This window comes from Balaenoptera physalus (genome assembly GCF_965194825.1).
Source record: "Balaenoptera physalus genome assembly, chromosome: 14".
Lineage (NCBI taxonomy): Eukaryota > Metazoa > Chordata > Mammalia > Artiodactyla > Balaenopteridae > Balaenoptera > Balaenoptera physalus.
In genome coordinates, this window is record NC_138893.1 from 15,720,491 (window position 1) to 15,747,674 (window position 27,184).

The 27,184-nt window shown below is 50.6% G+C and overlaps 2 protein-coding genes across 21 annotated transcripts in view; one reads left to right on the forward strand and one right to left on the reverse strand.

The window, feature by feature from the left end:
• Positions 1–1,967: 1,967 nt before the first annotated feature.
• Positions 1,968–25,968, reverse strand: URB2 (URB2 ribosome biogenesis homolog). Of its 13 annotated transcripts, none has more exons than XR_014253207.1 (11): positions 25,837–25,968; positions 24,157–24,295; positions 22,580–22,756; positions 17,526–20,850; positions 14,431–14,591; positions 12,722–12,832; positions 10,927–11,169; positions 8,460–8,503; positions 6,843–6,982; positions 4,231–4,406; positions 2,894–3,029 (listed from the first exon to the last, which is right to left on the reverse strand). XR_014253207.1 is itself a non-coding variant. In XM_082424009.1 (10 exons), the coding sequence occupies exons 2-10, from the start codon at positions 24,280–24,282 to the stop codon at positions 2,902–2,904; spliced, it is 4,455 nt and encodes a 1,484-aa protein (XP_082280135.1). In that variant the 5' UTR covers positions 24,283–24,295; positions 25,837–25,968; the 3' UTR covers positions 1,968–2,901. The 13 variants fall into 13 exon arrangements, 5 of the variants coding, with proteins under 5 accessions (XP_082280135.1, XP_082280131.1, XP_082280133.1 ...); XR_014253208.1 differs by having other exon boundaries at positions 4,231–4,653; XR_014253209.1 differs by having other exon boundaries at positions 4,231–5,347.
• Positions 25,670–27,184, forward strand: part of TAF5L (TATA-box binding protein associated factor 5 like) — a gene marked incomplete at its 5' end in the record, with an annotated part of 32,090 nt that continues 30,575 nt past the window's right edge. For 5 of the 8 annotated variants that reach the window (XR_014253215.1, XM_082424016.1, XM_082424014.1 and 2 more), the window contains one exon: positions 25,946–26,377. Coding sequence is in view for 4 of the 8 variants with exons in the window: in XM_082424016.1 (XP_082280142.1) it covers positions 25,946–26,377 (432 nt within the window). Of the gene's footprint in view, positions 25,757–25,945; positions 26,378–27,184 lie in introns of those variants that run through there. The other 3 variants (XM_082424012.1, XM_082424010.1, XM_082424011.1) reach the window with 3 other exon arrangements.

The following is a 27,184-nucleotide window of genomic DNA, read 5'->3' on the forward strand; positions in this document are numbered from 1 at the left end:
GTGTCAGATGCAGGAACGGCACAGGCCTCCAGCGCAGAGGCTGGGGCCACACAGGTCACGGGGGTCTCACCGTCACCCCGGGACGCCCCACTGCCACGCGGAGAGCGGCCGGGGCCACCTCTCTGCCCGCAAGGTCTAGTCTGATAAAGTATGAAAAATGAGCACTGCCGAGCTCCCACGATTACCACTAAGAAAATGGTTTCCTCTTCCCTATTAACCACCAAAACAGAGGGGAAAATTATTCTCCCCTAGGAAGGCTTAGCGTTCAAGCAGAGACGTCTGCAGGGACGGCCCGGATCCACAGGCCCCTCGTCCCCTCCCTCCCAGGCTGCAGGCGCCTCTGAGTCCCGAGCGAGGAGCGCAGCCCTGCAGTGCCACCGCCAGGACGCCCGAGGAACTGCTCCGGGCCTGCACCCCGGGAAGGGTCCCAAAGCAGGGGGATTCCTGAACTTCTGGCAGAGAAAAAAACAGGCGCCAATCTGTGAGGGCCTCAGAGACCAGTGACCCTCCTGTCGGGGCACTTGACCAAGAGGGTAAAGCCAAGAGCACGGTTTTCATTCCAGCTTTGTTTACAGTCTGCGTCTGTAAGGTCCCCCGCAGGCTGCAGCACAGCATCTCCAGGTGTGAAAAAGGAAACACATCAACCCCGCGGACATGCTGCAGGGAACCGGGCACAGGGACAGGATTCCGCCGATGCAGAGCATTAGGCAAAAGATGTCAGACCCCCGGATCCATTTCTGGTCACCAGAGTTTAGAAAGCTTCTGCACACAGATGTCTAGACAGAGGGTAGGAAACGGATAAAACATGTAGAATGGGGCTTCCCTGGTGGCGCAGCGGTTGAGAATCTGCCTGCCAATGCAGGGGACACAGGTTCGAGCCCTGGTCTTGGAAGATCCCGCATGCCGCGGAGCGGCTGGGCCTGTGAGCCACAATTGCTGAGCCTGTGCGTCTGGAGCCTGTGCTCCGCAGCAAGAGAGGCCGCGATGAAGAGTGGCCCCCGCTTGCCACAACTGGAGAAAGCCCTCGCACAGAAACGAAGACCCAACACAGCCATTAATAGACATAAATAAATAAATAAATAAATAAATAAATAAAATTTAAAAAAACAACAACAAAAAAAAACATGTAGAATGCAAAGCAGAACGATCTCCCAGACTCGGTCAGCCAATGCAAGAAATACAATCAAATCTTGTGGCGTGAAAAATGGGGTATTTCTCTTAGGTTGCCAAAAAATCCATTTTATATTGTCTGCTACAATAACACGTGCTTGAAAAGTTAGGATTAAAAAAAAAAAAAACAACCTTTTGCTTAGGGATGATCCTTCAAATAATTTGTCTATATTTTGACTGACTAAAAAAGGGGTATCAAGAGAATTCCAACATAAATTCCACAAAGATAATGAGTAAGAAAAAAAGCAAATATCCCAATTGAGAAACAGGCTAATATTACATAAGAAACATAACTATGTAAACATAATTTTTATAAGAAATAAAAATGGTAAATAAAAAAATGAAAAATCTCAGTAATTAGAGAAATTCAAAACAAAATAACATTTCTGTATCAAGGAGGCATTAAAACAAAGGAAATCAATAACATTAAAGTTGATTCATTGGAGGGAAAATAAATTTGTATACCTTCTGGAGGGCAATTTGGCAATATTTACATAAATCCTTAAAAACCGACAGGATTTTTTGACAAATAATACAACTTATGGGAATTTATCTTATAGAAATAATTATAGCAGGAAAGAGCTGGCTGCAAGCATCATCTGTAAAAGGAAATTTGTAAAGAATCTGATGTCTACCACGAGGATTTATTAAATAAAACAGCTGTGTCTACTCAGCAGACAACTATGCAGCCATTACAGTGTGTCTAGTATCTGTATAGTCCCCAAGATGTTATTGAAATATTACACAGGAAAAAAAGTTGGGTAACTAAAACAAACAAAAAAATGCAAAACTTATGATCCAATTTGGCAACTATATATACATTTATTTAAATACACATCTACATATACATATGCAAAGGCACAGAAACAAGGCCCTCCCAGATGACGGCGGCTGTCTGGACAGCTGAGACTGGGGGTATTTTTAAGTTTTTTCCCTTTTATTTTCTGAGGTTGCTACAATGAAATATATTGCTTAGGCGATACAAAAAAACAACAGTATTTCTTAATATTAAATTTTAAAAAAGAGGAAAATAAAATTCCAAACTAAACTCCCGAGAGTGGAAGCAGGAAGGAAGAGCAGGCAGGACACGGAGCCCCAGGCCCAGCACCTTCCCGCCGAGCATCCACCCGCACAGCAGGGGCCACCAACCCCGCCCGGAGCGGCCACCCAGCCTACACCGAGTCCCCATGTTCTGACTTGCCCAGCTCCATCGGAAGATGCGCTCAGAGGGAGGGCAGAAAAGCGGTGTTTCAGAATATGTCCCATGCTTCTTGAAGAACGTAAAAGGCAAAGATATTTAAACTGGGCTTCATTACACACCCATGTACCTGAAGTGAAAAAAACAAGTTCTACATAGTTCTAGTGGGGAGAGGGGACCCCAAACCACTGGACCGAGACAAAAACCACATTTGGAACGGCCACAGGGGAGATCTGGCAAATTTTATTGAATTCAGGATCTATTTTCAGGATTCTATTGCAATACTTATGGCATAAAAAAAATGTTAAGAAATAGTGTGAAAAAATAACTGTAAAATGCAATACATATTATATAAACTCCAAAGGATTTTCCACGTGATTCAATGCCGCGAATTCAAGCATCTGAGTCCTGCATCCTCCAGCTCTCTTGGACCCGGGGCCACGGCTCCACGTCCGTGCGCGGCTTAGACGGCGTATCTTCTCTCTCCCTCGTGCTTTGCCTTGTGGTACTTCACGTAATCACTGTGCAGCTCCTTAAAGACGTCTCGCACCCCCGGCTGCAGCGAGGCCCGCAGGAACTGGATGTCGGGCTCGATGCACAGGTCCAGGATGAGGTAGATTCCCTCCTGCAGGAGGCCTTTCACCGCCGGATACAAGGTGACCTGGGAGAGGGGGACACACTTCTCTGTGAGCGCAAACAGGCAGGTGCCAGACCCTTGAGGCTCTGACGAGGGATTCCAGCTTCTGCCACCGACTTGAGAAAAGACGTTCCTTTTAAAATGCCATTTTGCATGTAAGTTAAACAACTGACTATTCATAAACTTTTAAGTTTATATTTGGGGGAAACAGAGGCCAACTCAAGCAAACAAAAACCTGAGATGGAGTAAAACATCACGAAATCACAGGGGGAGCTTTGCTATTCAGTGAATGATGCCTCTGCACTTACCAGGGGCATTTAAAAACTTGAATCTTTAGATTTAAAAAATCTTATGGTAGGACTTCCCTGGTGGCACAGTGGTTTAGAACCCGCCTGCCAATGCAGGGGATACAAGTTCAAGCCCTGGTCCAGGAAGATTCCACATGCTGCGGAGCAACTAAGCCCGTGCGCCACAACTACTGAGCCTGTACTCTAGAGCCCGTGAGCCACAACTACTGAGCCCACGTGCCACAACTACTGAGCCCACGTGCCACAACTACTGAGCCCACATGCCACAACTACTGAAGCCCGCATGCCTAGAGCCTGTGCTCCGTAACAAGAGAAGCCACCGCAATGAGAAGCCCGCGCACCGCAACGAAGAGTAGCCCCCGCTCACCGCAACCAGAGAAAGCCCACGTGCAGCAACAAAGACCCAACGCTGCCTAAATAAATAAATAAATAAATTTATGGAATAAAAAATCTTATGGTAAGATCCATCTGAACACTGTGTCATATTCTTCCTCGTGGCCAATCACGTTGGAAGCTCTACTAACTGTGGGATGAGGGCGTCAATGTCGTCACCTCCCCCCAGAGCAGGGCAGGTAGGCAGTGGCTCTGACGCTCTCCAGTCGGATCCCTGATAGATCCCGTCACGTGGCTCAGTGTCAGACGTGACTTATAATTACCACTTCATAGATATTTTTACTTCTTTCAACAATAACACAATGGGCCCTAAATCCCTAACTGCCCCAGAATGGTTTAATCGGTCCCTGTGTCCAAAGATGCAAGCCTTCCTAAAAATCTGGGTTAACCCAAATCTGGGCCACAGCAGGAGGAGCGGCAGCCCAGCTCTGGCGTGGCTACGTCGGCTACTGGCACAAACTTTGCAGATCAGAGATTCAGGCTGGTGTGTGGACAAAGAGGCCAGGACAGCAGGCACTACTCACCCTGCCAGAGCCGCCCAGGCTTCAGCCGGACCTGGGCAGGGCAGAGTCTGCCCACTGCAGCAGCTGCAGCCAGAAAGCAGCAGCAAGGTTCCGGCTGACAGGCCTGGGGAGTGGCCAGTTCTTCATTAGTGTCCTGATGACCTAGGAGTTCATGCCTCTCTGCAGACATGCAGCTTCTAGAGAGGATACATTTTATTACCTAGAAGAAGCATGATTCACCAAGGCAACCTCCAGGAGACGGAGTCCTAAAGAGGCGCTTTGTTTCTGCCCCTAAGAGGATGCTGTTCTTCACAGATATGGTTATTTTCACACAATAGCTCAAAAAACATTTGACAGGTGATCATCTTAATTAAATTTTACTGTTTTATAGATGATAAGAACATTCAAGGACCACAGGAGGAATGGCTTGTCTGTGATTCCATACTAAGGTATTAGGGAGGGAAAGAAAAAATAAAACAGACAAACTGAAAACAGAAGAAGTCCTTAACCTCACTAGCTGGGTGAGGGCTTGCTCATTCATTCACTGAATCACCACTCACTAAACAAATAATCCCGCTTCTAAAGGCAAAAAGAGGCGCAGTAATTTCCCCAGTGGCAGCACTGAGATCTGAACGGGGCATCTGAGTCCAGATGTCACAGCCTTTCAGCTGGTGTATCTCCTTGTGAAGTACAGCCCGGAGCACGGGGAGTGGGGAATGGGACAGCAAGGCCGGTAGTATCAGGACAGCACAGCCCCTTCGCATCTTTACGTTAGACAGCTTATTTGGAAAACGGGGGAAAAAAGTTAATTTCTACAACATTACGGTCACTGGCCAACGAATGGAAACATCTCTAAGTTAACCTAAAAGGACCTTAGGCCAGGGGAGTAGTGCAAACTATTTACTCTAAGCTACTGATATAGAGGGACAGTTGTAAATCTGACCTACGGGTAAAAGAGAAGATAAAAGTGACCGTAACTTCCCTGACATGTCTCCAGGGTGACACATCTCTGCATGGAAGGAACAAGGTCTGTAGGAGCAGCTGCCCCTCCTGCCCGAGGCCGTCTCACCGTCATCGGCCCCAACCACCGAAAGACCTTCACCTACGCCGCCCGCTGCTGAAACACTTGCCATCTAGCCTGTAATTAAACTTCAACACGTCTTCCTGGTCTAGAAAGATTTATGGCTCTCTCAGTAGAAGCCTCTAATACATATGGAATACTTTCTTCATTCCCAATTTTAAAAACAAATAAGAGTTAAAACGTAGACTGTCCTGCCAGTGGATTCTGGGACGCAACAGCCTCAGATAATTCCCAATGCCTTTGGCCTTCAAGATTAAAATTAAAAAATAACAGATAAGCGTAAATTAGACATGAATAATGAGGCTGGCAAACCAGAGACTCTTCATAAAGTAAATCTCAGAATAATAATCCGTGACTTCAGGGTTCAAATCACAGCCTCCGCTCTTGGCCCTTGGGTAAGTGATATTGCTGTGTCTCATTTTGTTCTTCAGTGAAACAAAAAAATCATGCCAGCTCGTGTTCCAGCAAAAGCTCACACATTAATGACTTGACTGCTTGGGAAACAACAAGATTCTATAAAAATGTTAAATAATTGCAAGGAAACCAAACCCCAAGCCCATATCTCATTCAAAGGACGACCTGCAGGGGCCCTTGTATGCGGTCCCAGCTCCCACACACCCGCCCCCCGACCCGGCCAACCGTCCGCCCACGTGACAGGCATCTCCACTGGCTGAGGGATTGGGGCCGGGGCTGTGGAAACACCCTGAAGCGGGGCCAGGATGGAAGCTGAGGCCACACCAGGCTTTCTAAGGAAGCCCATTCAGACGACCCTCCCTCGAGAAACGCCGGCACCGCTAATGGAACATATTTAACCAGTGGCTCACCACCATTCTTACGAGATTTACAAAGGGGGGTATTCTACTGAGAGCAAGATAAACGATGTAACTGTATATCTATACCTGCACAAGGAGGCAGATAATACACCTGAACACACTACTTTAAGCCTCTGACATTCCATTTAAACAAGTAAGACATGAAGTCTTGCAATGAACTTACTACACAGGTCAAGCGGGGTCTTGCGGAACTGTGAAAATAGCACACTGACACTCCAAAGTGAAATCACTGTTGAAGAATGAATGAATTATCCAGAATACTAAGGCCATAAGTCAGATTAATTGGGACCAGAGCGCTTAATCCAGTTGAACAAGTCTACCGGGATCTCCCCCAGGCCATCTACCTGAGTGTCGGAGAGCGGCCCCATGAGCCCCTGCTGCTGAGGGACCCCAGGACCCCTCTTTCTGCCTCCTGCTCTTGGACCTGGGTAACATTTCACCTCCCTCATGACCCCAGAGACTGAGCAAAACAGCCCCAGGGTTTGTGCCAGAGCAAGAAGAGAGCTACCGGTGGCTGACGGCCCCCGCGACCCAGGCACTGCCAGCACCCTGCGTCTTCGTGCAGCCCGCACGGGGACCCTCAGGGGCTGCCGTACACGCGGGACAGCCGCCACCGCACAGGACCGCCAGGCCCCATGGGTCGCTGGCCGCACAGCTGGGGGACCCCGCGACCGAGGACCGAGGCGGAAGCGCGTGGGGAGGCTGGCGGCTCGGCTTACCTTCTGCGCCTCCATCACATACTGGGCCACCATGAAGGGGGAAAACACCCTGAACTCCTCGGCCCGCAGTGCCACGTGGCTGTACATCCTTTCCACGAGGCGGGCGCACTCCAGCACCACTGGCAGGTCCTCTGCGCCTCCTGCAGAAGCAAAGAGTTTCCAAACCGATTAGCTCAGAAGCCGTGCGTTTTAACTCTTCCAATTTCACACTTTCAACATAGCCCCAATTATTCAAACTTTTTTTTTTTTTTTCCAGACTCTTTCATTGGCTCAATTTGAAGACAGAATTAGGGAGACAGGATGTGTCCAAATATTGATCTATATTACAAAAGGAAGGGCACTTACAATCCTCAACAGTCCATGGGTTTTTTTAAGGGTCGGACTAGAATAACTAAGATTTTAGGGTGAAATCTACGATTGCTATTGTATTTAGAAAGGAAAATATGATTCTAAAGATAAGATGGCCTAATTATGTCTTTGCCTCGTTAAGTTTCAGAAATCATCTAGGATTTCTCCTTTATAGACAGACCTGAGACTCAACTATCATTACTAGACCTCTTGCTGGCTTCCCAGGTTTATTTCTGACCCCTAGTTCTTCCCACCCTAAAATGCCAGGATCACACACTCCTCCCAGGGGTTCTAACAGCCTGAAATGTCCCCGCGGCCCAGGTTACATGCGCCCCGGCCCCCGCCAGCCAGGCCGTCACAGCAGCAGGGGGGGACCCCAACTCAGCAGAGCAACCTCCCCGGTTTTCACTCAGCATAGTAATACAACGTTTTTATAAAATTCTAGAAAATGCAAACAAGCCTACAGTGACAAAAAACACATCAGTGGCTCCCTGGGGCTGGGGCTGGACCCCAAGAGGGCTCTTTCGGGGATGATGCAAATGCTCTGTGTTTTGACTGTTGGTGGTGCTTCCCCGTGCAAATTTACCCATCAAAACTCATTAACGTATATACTTTAAACAGATGCAGTCTGTTACACATATGTTAGGCGTCAATGAACTTGACTTTTGGAATGCACAGTATAATATGCAAATTTCTAAATACTGAGACTCTCCCCCGAATTAGAAATTTAGCAAGAATCAACAAACCTCAAGGCTGGAAAACAAGCTGTACCCATAATTTATGTGATTGTCATATGGAAGCTTGCTTCATTGGTAAACAAACACAACCTTGCTGAGCTGCAGCAGGAACAGTGAGCTGCAGGAACTCCGCCCCCTTATAAGATGAGCAGAGAGCTGGCTCTACCACTGCCCGTTCCTCCTTAATCTCCCCATTAAACTGTGAGCTCTGTGAGGGCAAGAATGGAATTGTAGACGCTTTTACATTCCCAGTAAATGACAGTAAATATTTCCTGAGTCTAGATACTTTTTTTCTCCAGAAAAGAACTATTTAAATTAGGGGATGTCAAATGCATTCACTGCTGTGGATATAGTTAAAAAATGTCAGTCTGAAATTTTTTAAATTGTTTTACGTGTTCATTTGATGATCTGAATATTTCTCTTACGTAAACTCAACTGTGTGGTTTTTATCTTCCGTAACATATGTGGCCAGAGACACCTGTAAAATAAACACATTTGAAATCTGTATCTGATACTGTTAACTCTGAATTACCTTTGTCTTTCTGCCGCCCTTCGCGTATAACTGAACACACCAATCTATGAAAACAGTTCAAGAAAGAAGGGATGGCTTTCAGCATTACCTGCAATGACAGACAAAAGAATATGAAAATATGTAGGCAACTGTTTATTTCAAGATCTACTTTAAAGGAGTTCATATTTATTTCCTTCTTAACCTTATCTATCAGGACGCTCAAAACAGTGTGGCAACTCCTTTTTGCCAGGATTTTCTAGGGAAATGCTCACCCTACTTACTTAACTCTTTTACATCCGTTTTCATGGTTCGGGGTGGGGCTTCCATGCTGCATAACTTTAGGAATCAAATGAAGCAATCCTAGTTTAGGATTTGCTGAATCTGTCTTTTACTCTGTTAGTGGTGCATTCTGGAAATGGGTAGAAATAAATAACAAAACGTACAGTAGCCAGTGTATTCAAGTATAATTGCCACTAGAGAAAAAGGTTACATAAAGCAAATCCATTTAAAATGAGAAACAAAACTTCTCATTTTTCAGCAATGAAAAGGTCTGGCTGGGACTTGATCTTGAAAAATGATACGAAAGTTATAAAACAGGCTTCTTTTATACTCAACCGTCCTGAGATCATGATCAAAGCAATGCACTGTCCAATAAGGCAGCCACGAGCCACATGTGGCCACTGAAATGTTAATTAATTAAAGTTAAAATTCAGTTCCTAGTCATACAATTCCACATTTTACGTAGTCAAGACACGTGTGGCCAACGGTTCCTGTGCTGGGTGGTGCAGATACAGAACACGCCCGGCCCGGGAGAAGTTCTACTGGGCGGCACTGCTCTAAGGCTCAGGGTGAACAAGGAGTGAATCAAGTGTTGGGACTCTTTCCTTTGGTACAGTTTATCCAAGCAAAGTCTGGAGAGCATAACACCACATTCTTTATGTCAAGTTATCAGCTTCAGCAACATGTTCAGAAAGAGGTCATTTTTGCCAAAGTATTCCGGGGCGTCATCACATTTCCAGAGGCCCCGTCTTCCTCCTCTGCTATCACAGTGAATAAATGCACACAAATCCAGGGCCAGACCATCTGAGTTCATACCCTGGCTTAATATGCAATCCCAGACAGAACACTGAACCTTTCTGTGCCTGTTTCCTCATTTGCAAAGTGAAGATAATAACAGGTTGTCGTGAGGGTTAAATAAGTTAAAACATGTCAAGAGCTCAGAATGGCACCAGCTGCAGATCGCCCTGCCGGGGACCCTGGCTGGCCTCACTCTGTGCTGCTCCCTTCACATGTACCCAAGCCAGTTCCAGCCGGGGGCCCGTATCAACCCCCATCCACCGCCCACACGGCCCAACGCGTGGGCCCCGCTCCCCCCAGTCTGCCCCGCCGGCAATGAGTGTGAGCTGCCGTCATAAGTCACATCCTTCTTTACTGCAATACCATGTCATTATCCTTGTCAGTTCTCTCCTTTCATTAAATGGTCTAATTCTGCTCAATGGTCATTCCTCACTGGTTTTTCAGGAGATGCATACAGTCTTCCAACGTCACTTTCATCAACTGCATGAAATCCTGAATCTTTTGCAAGATCTGCAGTGTCAGTTTATAATTGATTCGTATTGCATTTACATTCTACGGTCACACAAAAATCTAAGAATCAGCAGAGACCTGACAACAAAGAGCCTCACAAGATAGACAGGACCGAAGGCGATTCTTAAGTGGGGAGAACATTGGATGGAATGCTTAGTTTACCAGAGAATAAATTTTTTAAAAACTGCACTGCTGGCAGGTCTCCAACCTTAGAACATTAAAACACTTAAAAATATTTGAACGTGCCTATGTATATGTGTATCTGTCCTATTTGTTAAGTTCCCACGCTTCACACATATAGCAGAGGCACAAATGAACACCCGCCAAGGAAATCCAGTCTTGCAGCTAAAATTCAGACTCAGCTGGGTGACATTGGTCAAATCATTCAGCAGCTCTGAGCATCAGTTTCTCTACCAATGAAATGGGATTGCCACCGACTATTACAGACTTGCTGTAGGGGTGAAAGGAGACACACAGCAAACGTTCAATAAATGGTGGCTGAACTGGAATCTTTTCTACAGGGCATTTGCTCCTAGTCTTATTTTATTTAAAAAGCAGCACACTGTAAAACAAGAACTCAGGATGGTTCACTCCCTATACCCAACTGAATTATAAACCCGAGAAGAGATCTAAGCCAGTGAGCGACACTTAAATATATGATCTGCAAAAACAGAATAATTTCTAATGGGCTTCCAGAAACACCTAGTACACAGGTATGTTCAAAGTGTCAGATCCAACACAGCCTGATGTGAAGGTCACACACTTCTGTGCTTGAGAAACCACCTGGGCCCTAGAAATTACTCGAAGCCAAAAGTTTGTTTCGCAAATCATTGTTTTTCCCACGCCACTGCTCTTCTGAAGGATGCGTTTCCCTGCCCAGCGGGCGCCCTGCCCTCTTCACCTTCGGGTGACACTGCAGGATTGAGAAGAGCACGTTGTGGACCCGCAGGAAGATGCGCTCATACTCGGGGGGCCTCAGGGCGTCCAAGGGCACGGCCAGCAGGACGCCGAAGGCCAGGCCAACGTGGTGCGGGTTGCTGATGGTCTCCTCCCCCTGCCTCAGCAGCGCAGCCAGGACGTCCAAGATGGGCCCGACCAGTGCCAGCGCCATGGGCTGTTCCCGACAAGCCTCTCGGGTCTGCAGCTACAGGGTGAGGAACAAGGGACAGAAGATGAAGGCGATTCTCCGGAGAAACAGCCCCAAACCCAAAATGACAGAGGGAAGAATGTCCAGACTCCAAAATGACCTGAGTGGTCACTGGGCAGTTCAAAGAGACAAGGAGACCAGCGTTCAACCCCCTGGGGGGGCACCTACTAGAGACTTGGCCGTATTGGTCCACACCCTCTGACGGATGCGCCTACCGTGAAGAGAAGTAATTTCTCATAGAAGAGTTGATTCACCTACTTTCTCAGAATAAAAAAACTTCACATCACACACATAACAATATTCTCCCAAAAAGATCCTTAGTTCTAAAATGTCTATAATTAAACTCCACTTGTTACATTTCATAAAGAACAGCTCTAGTTCAAGACATTCAATTATTGCTCTAAAGAATAAAGAGAAGAGACTGAAGCTGAGGGGTGGCCCGAAGTCTTACCTGGGTACCCTGGGCGAGCCCACCTGTGACAGCCCTCCTCACATGGCCAGCTGTAAACAGCACCCCAGCTGAGGCCGCCTGGGGCCTCTCACAGTGATCACCTTCTCTGGGTACCCGGGCTGTGCTGACGCTGTGCTATCCCCTCTAGAGTGACCTAAACGCCCAGCCTGGTGTTTATATCCACGTGGCCCTACTATGCGCTCGGCCAACACTGACCAGGCACCGCCCTGGGTCCTATTCCCCCCTCCCCCCGCCCCCTTCCTCCTGATGGTCCCCCTACACACACCTAAGTACAAATGGGCTTCGTCCACTAATGCAGATTCCCAGGGAAACAACAAAGCAACAAAACAAAAGATCAGAGAAGAAAGCAATGTCTATTCTCTAGACCTTTCTGCCCTGAGAATATGCTAACCCAGGGCAATGCTCTCACGTAGCACAAGCTGCAACCAGGGTTGATAATGATGGTCAAATAGGCACTGCTCTTCCGAACCCAAGTCTGGGAATACTGACCCCAGACTCTTCTGAGGGCAGGAACACAGACAGCCCCAATCGGAACCAGGCTTTTGTTCTAATGAAACAAAAAGTCATGTGACTACTGTGTATGTTCACATGTGCCAAAATTTAACGTCTGCATGGGATTAACAATCGTCTATCTGCAATGTTACTATCCTAGTCTAGAGCCATTTTTTTTCTCACTGAATCGTCACTTAAACACACATATTCCTACACATGAATGAATGCACTAAACTGACCACAGAACTCTGTGTGGACAGAGAGGCCCAGGACTCCTTCTCCTGTCACCTAATTTAAATGGAAGCCTCCTGTGGGCACCATGTTCCTTCCATTACGGACCACGGATGCTTCCTGACGCCCAAGGGCCTTCACATCACACCTACCGATGACACTACGTGTGCAGCCAGACAGAGGTGCTGCCTGGACACCCAGACAGAAAAGCAGTGTGCTTACAGCCGTCTTCAGGACACGGCCCCCGCAAACACACTCTGCATAATAAAACCCGAGCGTGACTGAAGCAGAAGTGCCACCCCGACTGCACGTGAAAGGCAGGGGCCGGGGGACGCACGACCCAGAGGTACTCACCATTAGAGCCGTGACCACCTGTGGGCACGCACGCCAGAACAAACTGGCCTTCTCGCCACCAAATGGGCAGTTCAAGAGCAACTTGACCAACGTCACAGCCGACAAAACAGCCTAGGGGAAAAGGGAAAACACTCAACAGTGGGGAGAGCCGGCTCTCTCGGAATGCCCATCTCGGGAAGCAGGCTGGTCACCGGTGCTGCGACAAAGCAGAGCCCGTTAGAACCCCGCGTTGGGGCAGGGACGAGACCCAGCTTGGGTCAAGTCCTGAGGGTGTGCCCTGCACGTCACCTGCGGGAAGAAATGAACAAGGCGAGCAGACTGGGGCGAAGGAAGGGCCTTCTCTGCAGCGTCTCACTAAACCGAACACGTAAATGTGCCAGGACCGTGAAACACAAGAGGCCATGGCGATCTAATCAGAGGCCCGTCTCGTCGAGGTGGCGTTGGAAGAGGAGGCCGCTGTAACTCACCCACGAGAACCGCACGTGCGTAGGGGTGAAAGGAGACACGGACAACGTGCGACAATTACACCAGGTGCCGGATGACAGGTGACGGTTTTCGACCATGGGAAGGGAGGCGAAGGGACTCAGTGACCCGTGCTGGGCATCTCTCACCATCCACTTCATCCACCGGCCCCTTCCTCCTGCCCCTAACGCTGCAGAGCCCACACCACGAAATCCTGGCTTCTGCCCCTTGCTCCCTCTGACCACAACCCCCTAAGCCCGAGCTGCGCTCCCCTCTCCCGCCCCGCTGCAGGGTGTGTCTCCCCACCGAGGGTCTGCTGGCTGGCGCCCCCAGCCCCCCCTCCTCGCACTCACCCGCGCTCACTGCGCTGTGCACGCACTACCCCCTCCCTGTCTCCATAGCAATGCCCCCCAACCCGCCCCCCCAAAGCCTCTCCACCTCTGACCTCAGCTCAGCCTTACACCCTCCATGACTCTCCTTTGACCATCTGACGGGCTTACGTAGAAGTTTATGGTTTGTCTCCCCTGGCTTGCTGAAGGGAAGCCCAGAGGCCTTCTCAAAGCTGAGCCCATCGGGCTGCACATGCACAGTGAAGACTTCCAGAGGGAGGAGGGCGGCAGCAGAGATGGGCTTCGTGCTCACACAGAGGAGATGTGAGTCCTCCCTGCTGCCCCCAATCTGCCCTCTCCAGCTCTCCTCCCATCCAAAGCAAAACCCAGCCCCTGGGTGCCGATTATAACCAGCAGTCAAGAAGCCACTCATAGGGCAGAGAAAGCTCAGAACCAGAAGGCCTGGGCCGCCACCCTGGGCCCAGACAGCGAGCTCCCAGCCTTCCTCCGCCTGTGCGAGCAGGGACAGCCGCCGGCCGCTCCGGCGCTCAGAGCCATTCAGGGGACCGAGGTCGAGCACATCAGCCTCTGAGACACACAGGCCGAGTGGGAGTGAGGGGCTTCGTTAGCAACTACCAAACAGACTGGGGGGCTAAGGACCAAAGGGCAGCTCGTCACCCTGAAAGAGCCTCACATGGGACCCAGGCTACGTGACCAAACCAAGTAAAATCAGAAGTACGATGTGAGAGGTCCCACACAATGGATGTGAATGTAACTTTTCATGTGTCAGTATACGAGTACGGATTGATTTTGCACGTTTGTTTAGTTTCAGCGCTGACACCGCATTGCAAGTCACTTTTCCCATTGAAGCCCATATCACTTACATGCTGCCGCGCAAGGGAGAGAGGAGCAACCCACCTGCAGATCTGCTCTCCACACGTTACTGACGTCCAGTCCCTGGAGGACACACTGCAGCGCCATCCGGAAGTCCTCTGTCGTCCCAACCTCCAACATTTGGGTGAACAAGGCTCCCAAATGAGGCTCAATCTCCTCAAGTACCTGAACCGGAATCGCAGGATCTGCGAGGAAAACAAAACTGCTGTGACAGACAAGGGGCAGGTGAAATGGGGTACAGCTGCTAAAGGTCAGCATCTCAGGGACGCAGAAACGGTCATGGTGCAGGTCAAAACTGCAGGGCACATTCACAGCGTGACACCACCCTCTCACACCCAGCACCTGTGCCCCGCCTGTAGCACCTGGGCCCTGCCTGCAGCACCTGTGTCCTGCCCATAGCACCTGTGCCCTGCCCATGGCACCTGTGCCCTGCCTGCGGCACCTGTGCCCTGCCTGCGGCACCTGTGCCCTGCCTATGGCACCTGTGTCCTGCCCACGGCACCTGTGTCCTGCACCCGGCACCTGTGCCCTGCCTGCAGCACCTGTGCCCTGCCCGCTGTGCCCTGCCCGCGGCACCTGTGCCCTGCCCGCGGCACCTGTGCCCTGCCCACGGCACCTGTGCCCTGCACCCGGCCCAGAGAAAAGCCCGAGAGAATAAGCAGGGGGACGGCGACGTTTAGCAGGGCTTACCTCTGGACCATGGGAGAAGGTGACTGGCACTTTCTTTATACTCTTTTTCTACTTTGCGTATATTCTTTTGTAAAATCAATAGGGGCACAGGGCTGGGGTGGTGCTTTTACACAGACGGGGATGTTGAAGAGATGGAAAGAACCCCAAGCTTGTGGGGACTGCCCGCTGCAGTCACCCAGTTGTTCCCACTTAATGCAGGACAGCCTTCTGAAGTACACCCGGTGTCCCCGGGTTTCATCAGAGAGCCCACGGTTAGGGAGTTCAAGGCCCTTTACAATCTGACTCCAGAGTAACTTTCCAGCCCCGTTCCAGCCAGCAGACTATCCCACACTGCAGAAGACCCTCCTACGCCCCAGTCTTTGCTTACGGGGGGCGGGCGGGACCAAGGCTTCGAGAGAGAACATCTAGGTCCAAGTGTTCCACAAACTGTAAGATCCTGGATGCAGGACCTCTCTGGGCCTCAATTCCCTCATCCGTGAAATGGGTAGAACTGCACCAACTCCTGCGGTTGGCAAATCAAAGAAAGGGCACCGCAGACTCCCATCCCTGGAAAGCTGAGCGTCAGCACTGCCGCGTCACCCGCCCTCCCTTCATCCACCTCCCATGGCGGAGGCCTCGCCTGCCTGCACAGTCCACCGTCCTGGTCATTTCAGAGTCTTTCCTCACCTGTGACTCAGGTAACTTGTGTGTATGTCTGTTTACTAAATTAGACAAGTCAAAATCAACAGCTCATTCATCTCCAGAGGAGGACACAGTTCCACATATAGATGAAGCGTTTTTAAACTGATGGGTTCTTATAATTGAACTGAGGCAGCTGATTCTCCTGTCAGAGAGCATTTCTTACAAATGCTCATTTTTCTGAGCTGAAACCTACCTGAATCACCACCGAGGACCCAGGTGGCCACCTTAACCCTCCCTCTCCCAGCCCGAAGCCTTGGGCCACTCCCCCCTTGGCCTTTGCTCCAGACCTCCCACCACCCTGGTCCCTTCTCTAGGCCCAGGCTAGCAGCTCAGGTGCCTGAGGCCTGGGCCCTGGGGCAGTGCTCAGGCCTGCAGTCTGGGGGAGCAGTGGGGTGGCTGGCCTCACCCCCGACCGCGGCTCTGCCCCCAAAGTCAAAGGTACCACCAGTCCAAGGACACACAGTTAGGACTTAGGGGCCACCTCCACTGCAGGGATAAAGGCGGACACTGCGTTCTGCAGGGGGTTGCAGGGATAAAGGGGGACACTGCATTCTGTCTAACGAAGGGGCAGGGGGGTCAGAGCTTCGGACCACCGGGGGCCATATCTTAGGACGTTCGTTTAGAATGCTCTAACCGGTGTTCACAGAAGACTGAATTTCAGCCCCCATTAAGAAGGTGACACCATTCCCTAAGACAGTAGCTGACAGGGTGAGACAGAACACGTGAGACTGAAGCCTTTCAGTCAATCCACAACCAGGGCAGATCAGAAAGGGGGGCAGCAGAGTGTCCTTCAGGCTACAGCACCCCAGCCCTGGCCTTGGCCCAGGTGGCCTTGCTTCCTACAGGGGCCCAGTGAACACGTGTGTGTGCTGTGATGGCTGGGCTAGGCTGGCCGACTCCCCAGCCCCACCTCAGACGACTGCCCTAACTAGCCTCCACCTCAGTAACAACCACGCAAGAAGAAAATGGACCCGCGCCCACTGGGAACAGTGCCACCCTCATGAGCTCAAGTTAGGGACGGACCCTAGCCTGCTAACCTCTGACCTCGGGGACAGCAGGTAGTGACTGTCCTGCTGGAGAGAATGAAGACACCGGCTGGGTTTTCAGTCCTGATTAGCTGGCCGGCAAGGGTGACATCCGACTACAACACTGCGATGACATCACAGGCTGAGCCTCTGCCCAATCAGCACCCACAGCCCCACGACGCCTGGTACCACTCTGAGACCTGCGGGACGATGTCCTGCCCTCAAGGAATTTTATGAGGTTCCCTATAAAGTAAGTCACTTGGAGTTTTGAACAGTTGGCAGATTTTATCTTTCTGAAGTCCACTGATGGCGCTGAAGATCTGATACTGAAGGGCCTACGAATAAAGATGAAACTATCTATGTTGACCTCTGGGGCCAGGACAGAAAAAGGCTAAAACAGAGAAGAGTGGTTCAAAACTATAAACTAGAACAATCTCCAAAATAAGTGAAAAACTAAAGGGCAAAACAATATACCTAGAAGGCTGCTGTTTGTCTAAAAAGCAGGAAAACAACTGTGAAGGTAACTGCTTACAGGTGCAGAGAAGGCAGACGCCGGAAACGAACTCCGGGGAGGGAGAGTTTCTCCCAGCTCATCGTGTGGTACCTTCGGAAATGCAGACCTGCTCCAAAAAGGAGAGGGGCAGCAAGTCACCTGGCTGCCGCTTAGCGACCTCTCACCAAAAGCTCTACAGTACAGAACTAGCTCAAGAGAAGACGTCTCACCTGCAAGGACTTTTCTCACAGATTGAAACACGGAGGTAAACACAGACTCCTTCTGGGGGTGCAGTTCTGGGGCTAAAAAGAACAGAGTCAAAAACTGCACGGCTGCCTGGAGAGATGGGGTGTCTCCTGCTAGAGCCGGCAACTCCGACAGGATCTGAGAGTAGACAGCCTGGTAGAGGGCGGCATGGGGCAGCAGCACGTGGTCCGTCCCTCCGGGAACCTCCGTCCCGCTGTGCCCGGAGCACAGGGCCACATCGGCCTCCAAGAGCGAGGCGACCGACGAGAGGACGGGGGGCGGGAGGTGGCGGTCCCGGGCCCTGCGGGCGGCGCAGAGCTGGAGCACGGCCCCCGCCTGCAGCACGGCCGCCTGCAACAGCTCGCGCGGCGCTTCCAGGGCCTCGTGCTGCTTCTGCGCCTTGACTAAAGGCCCCAGCACTTGGCACAGCTTGGTTAAAGACACCAGAAGGAGCTGCTGGCCCAGAGGTGTCTGATCTTCCGACCGTCCGCCTGAAGTTGCTTCAGGGCGCAGGTGGGACCTCGAGAGGAATGCGAGGATTTTCCCAAAATTGAGCCCCGGGCTGAGCTTCCTCTGGAGCAGCATTCGCAGCGGCTGCTCTAAGAAGGTCCCCACCACCTGGAGGAATTCCAGCCAAGAGGGGTCATCCACGTCCACCAGAAACCGCCTACTGGCTCTGAACAAGGAGGTCAGCGTGATCTCAAAGATGTCACTAACGTACATGACCCTGAGCGCCGACTGGGCGCTCTTCCCTCTCTGCAGGTGACCGAGGAGCCGGTAGCACGTCATCAAACACCTGAGGGTCAGCGAGGAGGGGCAAGAGCTGCCCGGCGTGGCGACGGCCACAGTCAGCAACAGGAGAAAACAATGCATGTGACAGGGGGGCAGGAGGCTGTCCAGCTGCAGAGCAGAAAGAACCTCCAAAAGCCGAAGAACGCCCTCCAGCTGCTCCCCCTCCAGCTCAACGGGGGAGTCACCCCTGGCCAAGGAGAGAAAGCTTTGGGCGATTTCTCCTCTTGGCTCTACGCCTTCAGATCCGACCTTTGGAAATCTGCTTTCCCAGTGAGCCATGGCCACATAATCCCCTTCAAAAAGCCAGGGCAGCTGCTGGCGGAGAAGAGCAGAGCCCCTCCGGGCGCCGGCACACAGGATGCCGGCGCAGCTCGCGCTCACACACAGTAAGAACGCAGAGTGGAGGGACTGCATTTCGGGGAAGAGAGGGCTGTGGAGGACGGCCTTCGATATGTTTTCAAGTGTGATGTCTGGCTCCTCCTCCGCTGAGCCCTCCTGGGCTTTGCTCGTTGGCAAAGTTCTCAGCAGGACACCGGCCAGGTACCGCAAGTCGTCCGGACAAAGATAGGGTGTTAAAATCGTGAGATGGGACACGACCGAGTGCCAGTGGGCGACGGGGTAGGTGAGCGCACTCACCGTCCCCACCTGGCCGTCCCAGGAGGCCGTCGTCCCCCAGGTCAGGCTCGCTCTCCCAGAGCCCAGGATGTAGGCGGCGTCGCGCCTCAGAGCTAGGAGGGCTTCTTCAGACTGGACGCCAGTTTGCAGCAAGGTGTTTTTCATTCTCTGCAGGTGGAGCTGCTCCAAGCAGTACCTGCCGAGGGAGTCGGACTGAGCCGTAAACGCCTCTATCTCCTTCCAGTGCTTGGCCTCCAGGCCCGGGAGCAGCGGGGGGAGGCCCGAGGGCTCCGGGGCGGTGCCTGCCAGGGCCCCGGGCTCAGAGCGGTACGGGCCGCAGCTCAAGCCCAGCACAGTGTCCACCTGGGCCCAGGTGTGGGCGAGCAGGAGCGCAGAGTCACCGACCCTCTGTCGCCAGGGCTCGGGCACCAAGGGCCGCGGCTGGCGGAGGAGGTCCAGCAGGGGCCGCACGAGGCCCCGCAGCGTCTCGTCCATGGTGCGCCGCGTGCGCCTGACCACGGGCAGGGGCGAGTCGCCATCCAGGCTCCGCGCGTGGACCATGAGGCAGTGCAGCAGCGAGCTCAGGGACACGGACTTCAGGGCCATGTCCACGTCACCCCGCAGATCAGGCAGGACCAGGGACTGGAACCTCTCCAGCATGAGGGCCCAGGCGTCCAGGACCTGGCTCGGGGGCAGATCCGGGAGGCACTCGCGGAGCACAGCAGCGGGGCCTGCGGACAGCACGGGCAGCCGGAGCGCCTCGGCCGCGGGGCGACAGATCACCCCCAGCACCTCCCTGAACAGCCGGGGCACCTGCCGGAGCTTGGCGAACGTCTGGAAGAGCGTGTGGATCAGCGCCTCCTGGGCTTTCTGGGTCCGCGACTCTGTGACTTCTGCATCGATCCAAGCTGAAGACAACAGGTCATCCAGGTCTGGCTCCAGAATCAAATGATTCAGAGACAGCAAAACCTTGAGGCAGCGGAACCAGGCTGGCACGGGGGCCTGCGGATGGTTCAGCAGCGTCTCGGCCAGACGGCGGTAGAAGTGGAACTGAGTCTCCCCGTGCCGAATCCGGTCAGTGGCAATGTTGTAGATAGTACTACTGGCCACTGAATTTAGCAGCTGTTCCAAGGCCAGGAGTTCCGTGGTCCAATCAGACGCAGGCAGGGCTTGCAACTGCTCCTCCTGCAGGTGGGAAATCCTTAAGCAACCAAACAGCCGAGGGAGCACCTTGAAGCAGAGCAGCCGGTTCCCCTCTGTGAGGTAAGAATCTACAAAGAGCTTGTACAGCAAGGCCACGGAGTTGGCCACCACAGCAGCCTGAAGGGACGGTTCACAGTAGCCAGGATCCACCAGCCTGGCCATCACGGTGCCCAGGGGCGCTAGGAGATTCTTCATGGCCCCCATCTTCGTGTCACCTTGCTGCTGGTCCAAGAGCTCCTCTTTGTAGGAAGGGAGCAGCTCGGCCTGAAAAGCTCCGCCTCGAAGCACGGCCTCAATCTGACTCTTAATGTCCCGGCCTAGTGCCGGCCGCAGCTGGCCCTGGCCAGCCTGGGTCCACGTGCCTGCCGAGAGTAAGTGTCTCAGGACCAGGCAGGGCTGGAGCAAGTGTGTGGTCACCTCCCCAAAGGTGCGTCTCGGGTTGACCTGCTGCCGCTGAATCGAGAGGTAAAGGCCGAGGGTCAGGTGAAGAACCTCGAACAATTGGGGCATCACGGCTCCCGGCTGCCTACAGGCCAACCAGCACAGCTGGCTCAGCAGGTCGACCGTCAGCTCCTGCCTGGCCGTGTAGATGACGGCAAGGGCGGGCGTCGAGAGGATACCCTGGCAGCAGCTCAGCACAACAGAGATGCTCCTCTGAGATCCCAAGAGAGCGAACTCGGCCATTCTCTCATTGATGATCTGAGCATTAAGAAAGAAAGAAAACTCATCACTGACCCTAAACCCACACGTACACACAAAACATACGACACAATCAGTGTGAACTCACTCCTTGCCCTCATCTGAATGAGAAAGAAATGCCCAGATTCGCACATCTAAATGAACGTGGCATTTCCTTAGCGCACCAAAGGAAGGCAGAGGACCTGTCGTAACTCCTACACACATCCATCTCCTACCCGTAGAACCTGGGGAAGGGGCTCAGTGCCTTTGTAAATTTGCTGTGCCTTTTTAAAGAGTAGAGTTTTATAAGGCTTAAACCTCAAAGATTTCACTTTTTCTTAGATCCTAAACCTATAATTCAACTTAGATGCTACAGGTAGATGGACAGTGGCCTTGGGTTATGATCCTGTGGTCCAAAACACATTTTTATAATCAGTCATACTGTTTGTATTTAAAAAGCCAAAGCAAAAGGCGTTCTTAAAAGAGAAAAGCAAACGCTGCCAGCTACTACTTAATATACAGCAAACCCACAGTCTATTGCTTCCAAAATTCTGAAATTCACAAACACCAGAAATTATGAGGGCCAGGCAGGTTCCAAAGTTCACTTATAGGCTAAGTGACTTGCTCCCAGCCTTACGGCATCAGATAATCAAATTTATCCTAGGTGTTAAGTTAGCAGTAGCCCAAGGACACAGGTGTGTTTATCTCCATCAGAGTAACTGCTGGCTCTGGAAAAGCCAAAACAAAGATATCACATACTTAAATGCCAGCACACTTACTACAGTGATCTCCAAACTTTTCTGATTATACAACTTTTTCCACACTTACACCTGATAAGGTTATAAATTACATGTATGCACTATAGTACTAGTATCTTATATAATTATAAAGCATACATGGAAATTCAAGTGACTTTTTAAAAAACATATAGAGATGTAAGATTTTCTTCCCACATTCCCAAAGAACCATTCAGAATAACCCACTTTGGTGACCACTGGTCTATCATTTTAAAAAGTGACACAATTTAGAGCATAATTTCAAGAACCACTAAAGCCTATGAACCATCAGGCATCAACCATTTAATTCTTCTGTTCCCAGCCTCTACTGCTTTTCTCCTCCTGCCCGCACGCTCGTGTGGGTGAGGCTGCAGGGTAGAGCGCAGGCTTTGCCGTCAGACAGATGGAGGTTCAAATCACAGCTCTGCCACTTACTTGCTGTGTGACTTTCGGCAGGTTACCTGGCCCACGCTCAGTGCTCATAATTCGTGCTTTTTATTGTCACCAGCTATCCTCACAGTATTTCAAAATACTCAGTATTGACAGTGAAGTTCATAATCCCGACCTGAGACTTCAAAGTCACTGAGTCAAAAACCTTTGAGGAAATTCTCATCCAGATTTTGGCCTTTGACCTCCCTCCAGTCCAGCAGAAAGGTGAAAAAACAAAAGTCATAAAGTAGCATCATTTGCTGGCTACCTTTTCCAACTAAAAAGGTAATTAACCACTTTACGAAAGAGTTCTAAGCTTTTCATAATATAAAGTGCTTAGCATGGTGTAGAGCATACGATGTGCATTCAATAAATATCAGTCATTATTATAACTCTAAAAATATTATTTCTTTCTCCTCCCCTACCTTGATATTTTCTGTATCTTCATATAATTAACCGTAAGACAAATAAGCCTCCAGCATTAACAGGAAATCAATAGAGATACATGTAACACTTACAGGATAACACAGGAAACTGTTAATTACCTTGATGAGGGAAATCTGAAGGTTAATTGTCTTTCCATTCTTGAGGAGATTCTGCAATTTTCTGCTATGTAGAATGTTATCCATATAGATCCAAAGCCTTTCAACAATGTCTTCCTTCAGTTCAAGTTTTTTCTTATAAAACGCAACCAATGACTGTCGTGCCCAATCAAGTAATACCTGAATTTGGAATATACTTTAAAAATAAATGAATTTCTTTACCAAGAAAGAAAGACACTGGACATTTATAGGGACATCACATGCATAACCAAATACAATTGCCAGGGGGGAAAAACTCTCCTTTATAACTTATCTTTGGTAACATTATGTTATGTTTTGGTGTCTTAAAATATTTATTATTAAAGTATCAATCAAAAAAAACTGTGTCTTCATATGGGGCCAATAAAAAGTTTCAAGAGAAACGGTTTCTTCTAACTAATCGCTTCTAAGTTTTAAAAGTTAAAAGCACAACAACAATTGCTCAGAATGACCACAAAAGGAATGACACAAAAGCAAAAATGCAGAGTCAGAAGACCAGGGTTTGTGTCCTGGCTTCCCGAGTTACCTGCAGCTTCATCCCTAAACCTATTTACCCTGTTCAGAAGACAGAGAGTCTTCTATGAAATGATTCAGAAGTGCTGTATTAAAAGGAGGGCTGGACATAAACAGTTGCCATTATTGTGACATGTTTCCTTATTCATAAACACAAGGAAAGGTGGTGAGGCTTCAGCTCAGGACACCAGAACTGTCAATAACAGCATGAATGTGACAAATGCTAAAAGGAAAAAACTCTCTCCAGAGAAGGGTAGTGGAAACCTTGATGAAATTGCCTGCCACGGCTGCCAGGTCAAGCAGCCAAAATGATTCTCAGGTGCAGCCAGATTTAGAAACTACTAGCTCTGCTAGCGCTCTACATACTGGACCTCATCATTTCAATGGCTGTAATCCACCTGACACATTTTGTGCTGCTTTAATACTAGCAAATGAGTTTCTAACTGCATGAGGTCATCATCCTGGTGTCTCCATTGTATTAACTGTTTTTCTTAGTCAGATAAGCTTGAGAAATGTTAACAAAGAGCTATGTCTTTCTTGGTTCCTAATCTGTTTCTAATCTATCGGTTTCTAATCTATTTCCCCTCAGTTTATTACAAATGCTAAAGCTTCTCTACTTCCCAGCCTTCGATTCATCAAGTTCCAAAGATGTTTAACAAAGCACCAACAAGAATTGCTCATGGAGCATCACTTAGGATTTACAAACAAATGAAGCTGCCAACAGACTCAGAATTTAACTTCTGTAACCTAAATCCTAATTTGCTCACTGATGCACATACTTAATTCGGAATATAAGGGATGTTTCCAAACATAAACGAAATGCTGAGGTTTTGTAACAGAAAAACTTTGTTAATGTAATACCTAACTACTTACTTTTTCTCACTGATAGGACTTTTAACTTTCTAACCATGTTTCCTTCCCCGACCTTTTCTCTAATCTTTTTAAATTTTAACTAAATGTCAATATGCAATTTACATAAGTGATCATTAGTTTAGGTTGTAAAAATGTAACTTTCACATTAAACTTACTTGTTCTTTATTTGGAAGAACACACTGATGGGAAATCCAAGCAAAGTGAGCTAGTTTTAGTTTATCTTCCCAGGAAGTTGTCTTGCTTTTAAGTTTTAGAGAAATGCCAGAATAAACAGCAGCCATTGCTGCGCTTTACCTACAATTTAAAGCAATGGAAAAAAATTTATATTTTTTTAATATAAAGGACCAGAATATTAAGGTCAAACTTAATAGGCATCAGAAAATGAACACTATGTACCTTACTGTCTACATAACTTATACTCCTTTAAAAATATTTTTCTAATGAATTAAAACACTGTTGGGCAGAAATTTATACATAAGATACTTGAGTCCATGAGTTTTTTGGAGGAAATTCAAACAGAAGATGGATTACACACACACGTACAAGTATTCCTGCTGTGATCAAACATCACATCCTCAGAGGTCAGTGCGCAGGAATTCAATGGAACAAAACCCAAAGTGTTCAAATTACTTGTGAAAAGATTCGTTCACACATGGTTTTAGATTGAAAGAGTTGTTTCTGCAAAAATATTCTAATACATACTATAGAGTATATACTAGGACCCACCCCACTGAACAGTTTAAAAAGATAAATAAGCAGTATTTCGAAATAGTAATATTTCTCCAAGTACAAAAGAAATATAGTATAAACCCAGTCCCAACAGAAAGAATGTTTTTTCAGCTGCAACAGTAACTTCATAAACTTACCAACACACACTGTTTCTAAGGCTCTACAGAATATAGTTACACGATTAACGCTGGAAAAATACAATTATGAATAAAGAAAGAACACAAACATACCAACCACCTATAATCCTATAAAACTGAGGTAAATGTAGCTTTGAGTTTCCTAAACGCCATAGTAAAAAGGGGAAAACATATCAGGTTAAGTCATTTTCATTACATAGAAGTAAACAAGTCAGTTCCTCAAGGGAGAAAGTTTTTCATGATACTTAATACTAAAATAAAATTATCGTAAATAACAACAAAATAGGACCAATGAAATACCGAGAAAAGATCGCGGCCCCGTGATTCCAATTTAAATACTGTCAAACCAAAACAATTTGCTATCCTGAGAACCGAATCGCTGGATTTTTTAAATCTAAGGGGTCTGAAATCCTACAGACTTACCTTCAGAGCTAATTCTCAATAGGGATATTTACAGGGAATGAGCGAACATCGGATGAAAGACAGTTAGGTTCAGCACGGTACCCTTCACTCTATTACAGAGGCCAGAACAGTCAAAGGCTGTCAGTCTTCCTCTTTGTCAAAACGTCCAATATCCATTCAACAGCTACTAATTTAACTTCTAAATTCAATGTTATACAGCCATCGCGACAGCTACAAAGTACTTTAAAAGTACCTGCAGAACTGGCTACAAAGACGCCCCATACACCCTCCCGGATGTGTCAACCTTGGGCTCTCGGTGCCCGCAGCGATCCCTGCGAGCGGGCGTGGAAAGCCCGGTGCGGACCGCAAAGCCGCGTCCGTCCTCACGCGGCCCCGCTAAACCCTGCGGAACAGAAGGAAGCGAGCAGCCAGGAGCGAGGCGAGAGGCCGCCGGAGGAGCAAGCCAGCGGGGGATGGCCGTGCCCAGGTAGGGAGCTCACCTGGAGGCACCTGGTCACCTGGGAGGGACCGCGGGCGGGGCGGAGGGCCGGCTGGGAGGGGGCTCACCTGCAAGCCGCCCCCAGGTGAGGAACTCACGCAGACCCCGCCGTGAGGGGCGGCGGGCGGGGCGGAGGGCAGTCACCGGGTGGGGAGCTCTCCCGGCGGCCAGCCCCAGATGGGGACCGGGCGGGGACGAACGGCCGCAGCGGCGGCGGGACCGACTCCGGGGCCACCACGTGGGGCTTCGCGCTCCTTCCTCCGGACTCCGGCTGCGCGGGGAGCGGCGGGGCGGCGCTGGACGGGGCGGAAGGAACGTGGGGCGGGGCGGCTCGCACGCCAGGCATCGCCAGCCGAGCGCCGAGGCGCCGCGCCCATTGGCGGAGACGGTCGCGCGTCGAGGCCCGAGCGGCCCGGCCCAGCCCGCGGCGGCTCCGCGTCAATCAGTCATGGGGCTGCAGCCCAGAGCCGCCGCGGGGGCGGCGGGGCACGGGGCGCGGGGGCCCGGCTGAGCCGGCCGCGGAGCGCGAGCCTGCCGCGGAGACGACGGAGGCGGACGCGGGGCGACCCCGGCGGCGGCGGGGGGAGCGGGAGCCGCCTGGGATGTTCAGTGAGTGCGGGCGGCGGGCCGAGGGCGCGGGCGGCAGCGCGGCCTGGGCGGTGGGGGCGGGGCGAGCGGGCGGCACCGCCTGGAGGCCCGGAGCGCGGGCCCGGCCTCTCCTTCATTTACAGGAGAGGGAAGTGTCTGTGGGCCGAAGTCGGGATGAAACTTGGCGCATGGTGGCGGGGAGGACGCGGGCGAGCGCGGCGATGCCCACCTGCAAGGGCGCCCGCGAGGCGGCCGCGCCCCTGACAGCCGCGTACGGGGTGCGCGCCGCGGAGCCCCGAGGCCCTGAGCGCCCGGGCACGACGTGGGCGGGGAGCCGAGGGTGAGGGACCGGGTGTCCTCGGAGGCTCAGCGGAAGTGCTGCCCTCCCGACAGCGGTGAGAGCGCCCTGGGCCCGTGCCCCGCGGCGGCAGGCTGGAAGCGCTGACCTCTGACCTTGCAGGTGGAGGTCTAGGAAGGGAGACCCGGCTAGCAGGAATCGGGGCTGCGCTGGGAGGGGCGCGCGGGCGGGGGCCGTCTACTCTTAGGTGACCTAGCGCTGCGGGGTAGGGCGGACACGGTGGCCGCCCCGGTCTGGGTCCCAGCTCTGCTTGAGGGTGGGAGTAGGAAGAGGAGTTTGGGGCCCTAGCTTTACACTCGGAGAAGCTTCATGCAGCAGAGGGGGCTCGGTGACTACATCGGCCTCAGGTCGAAACCATGTAACTATCTGTAACCTCTCGGCGCCTTTGTTTCCTCTTCTGTAAAATGGGGTAATGACTGATAACTTAAACTGGACCTTTTAAAGGATACCCAGAAAAGGATTAATGAATG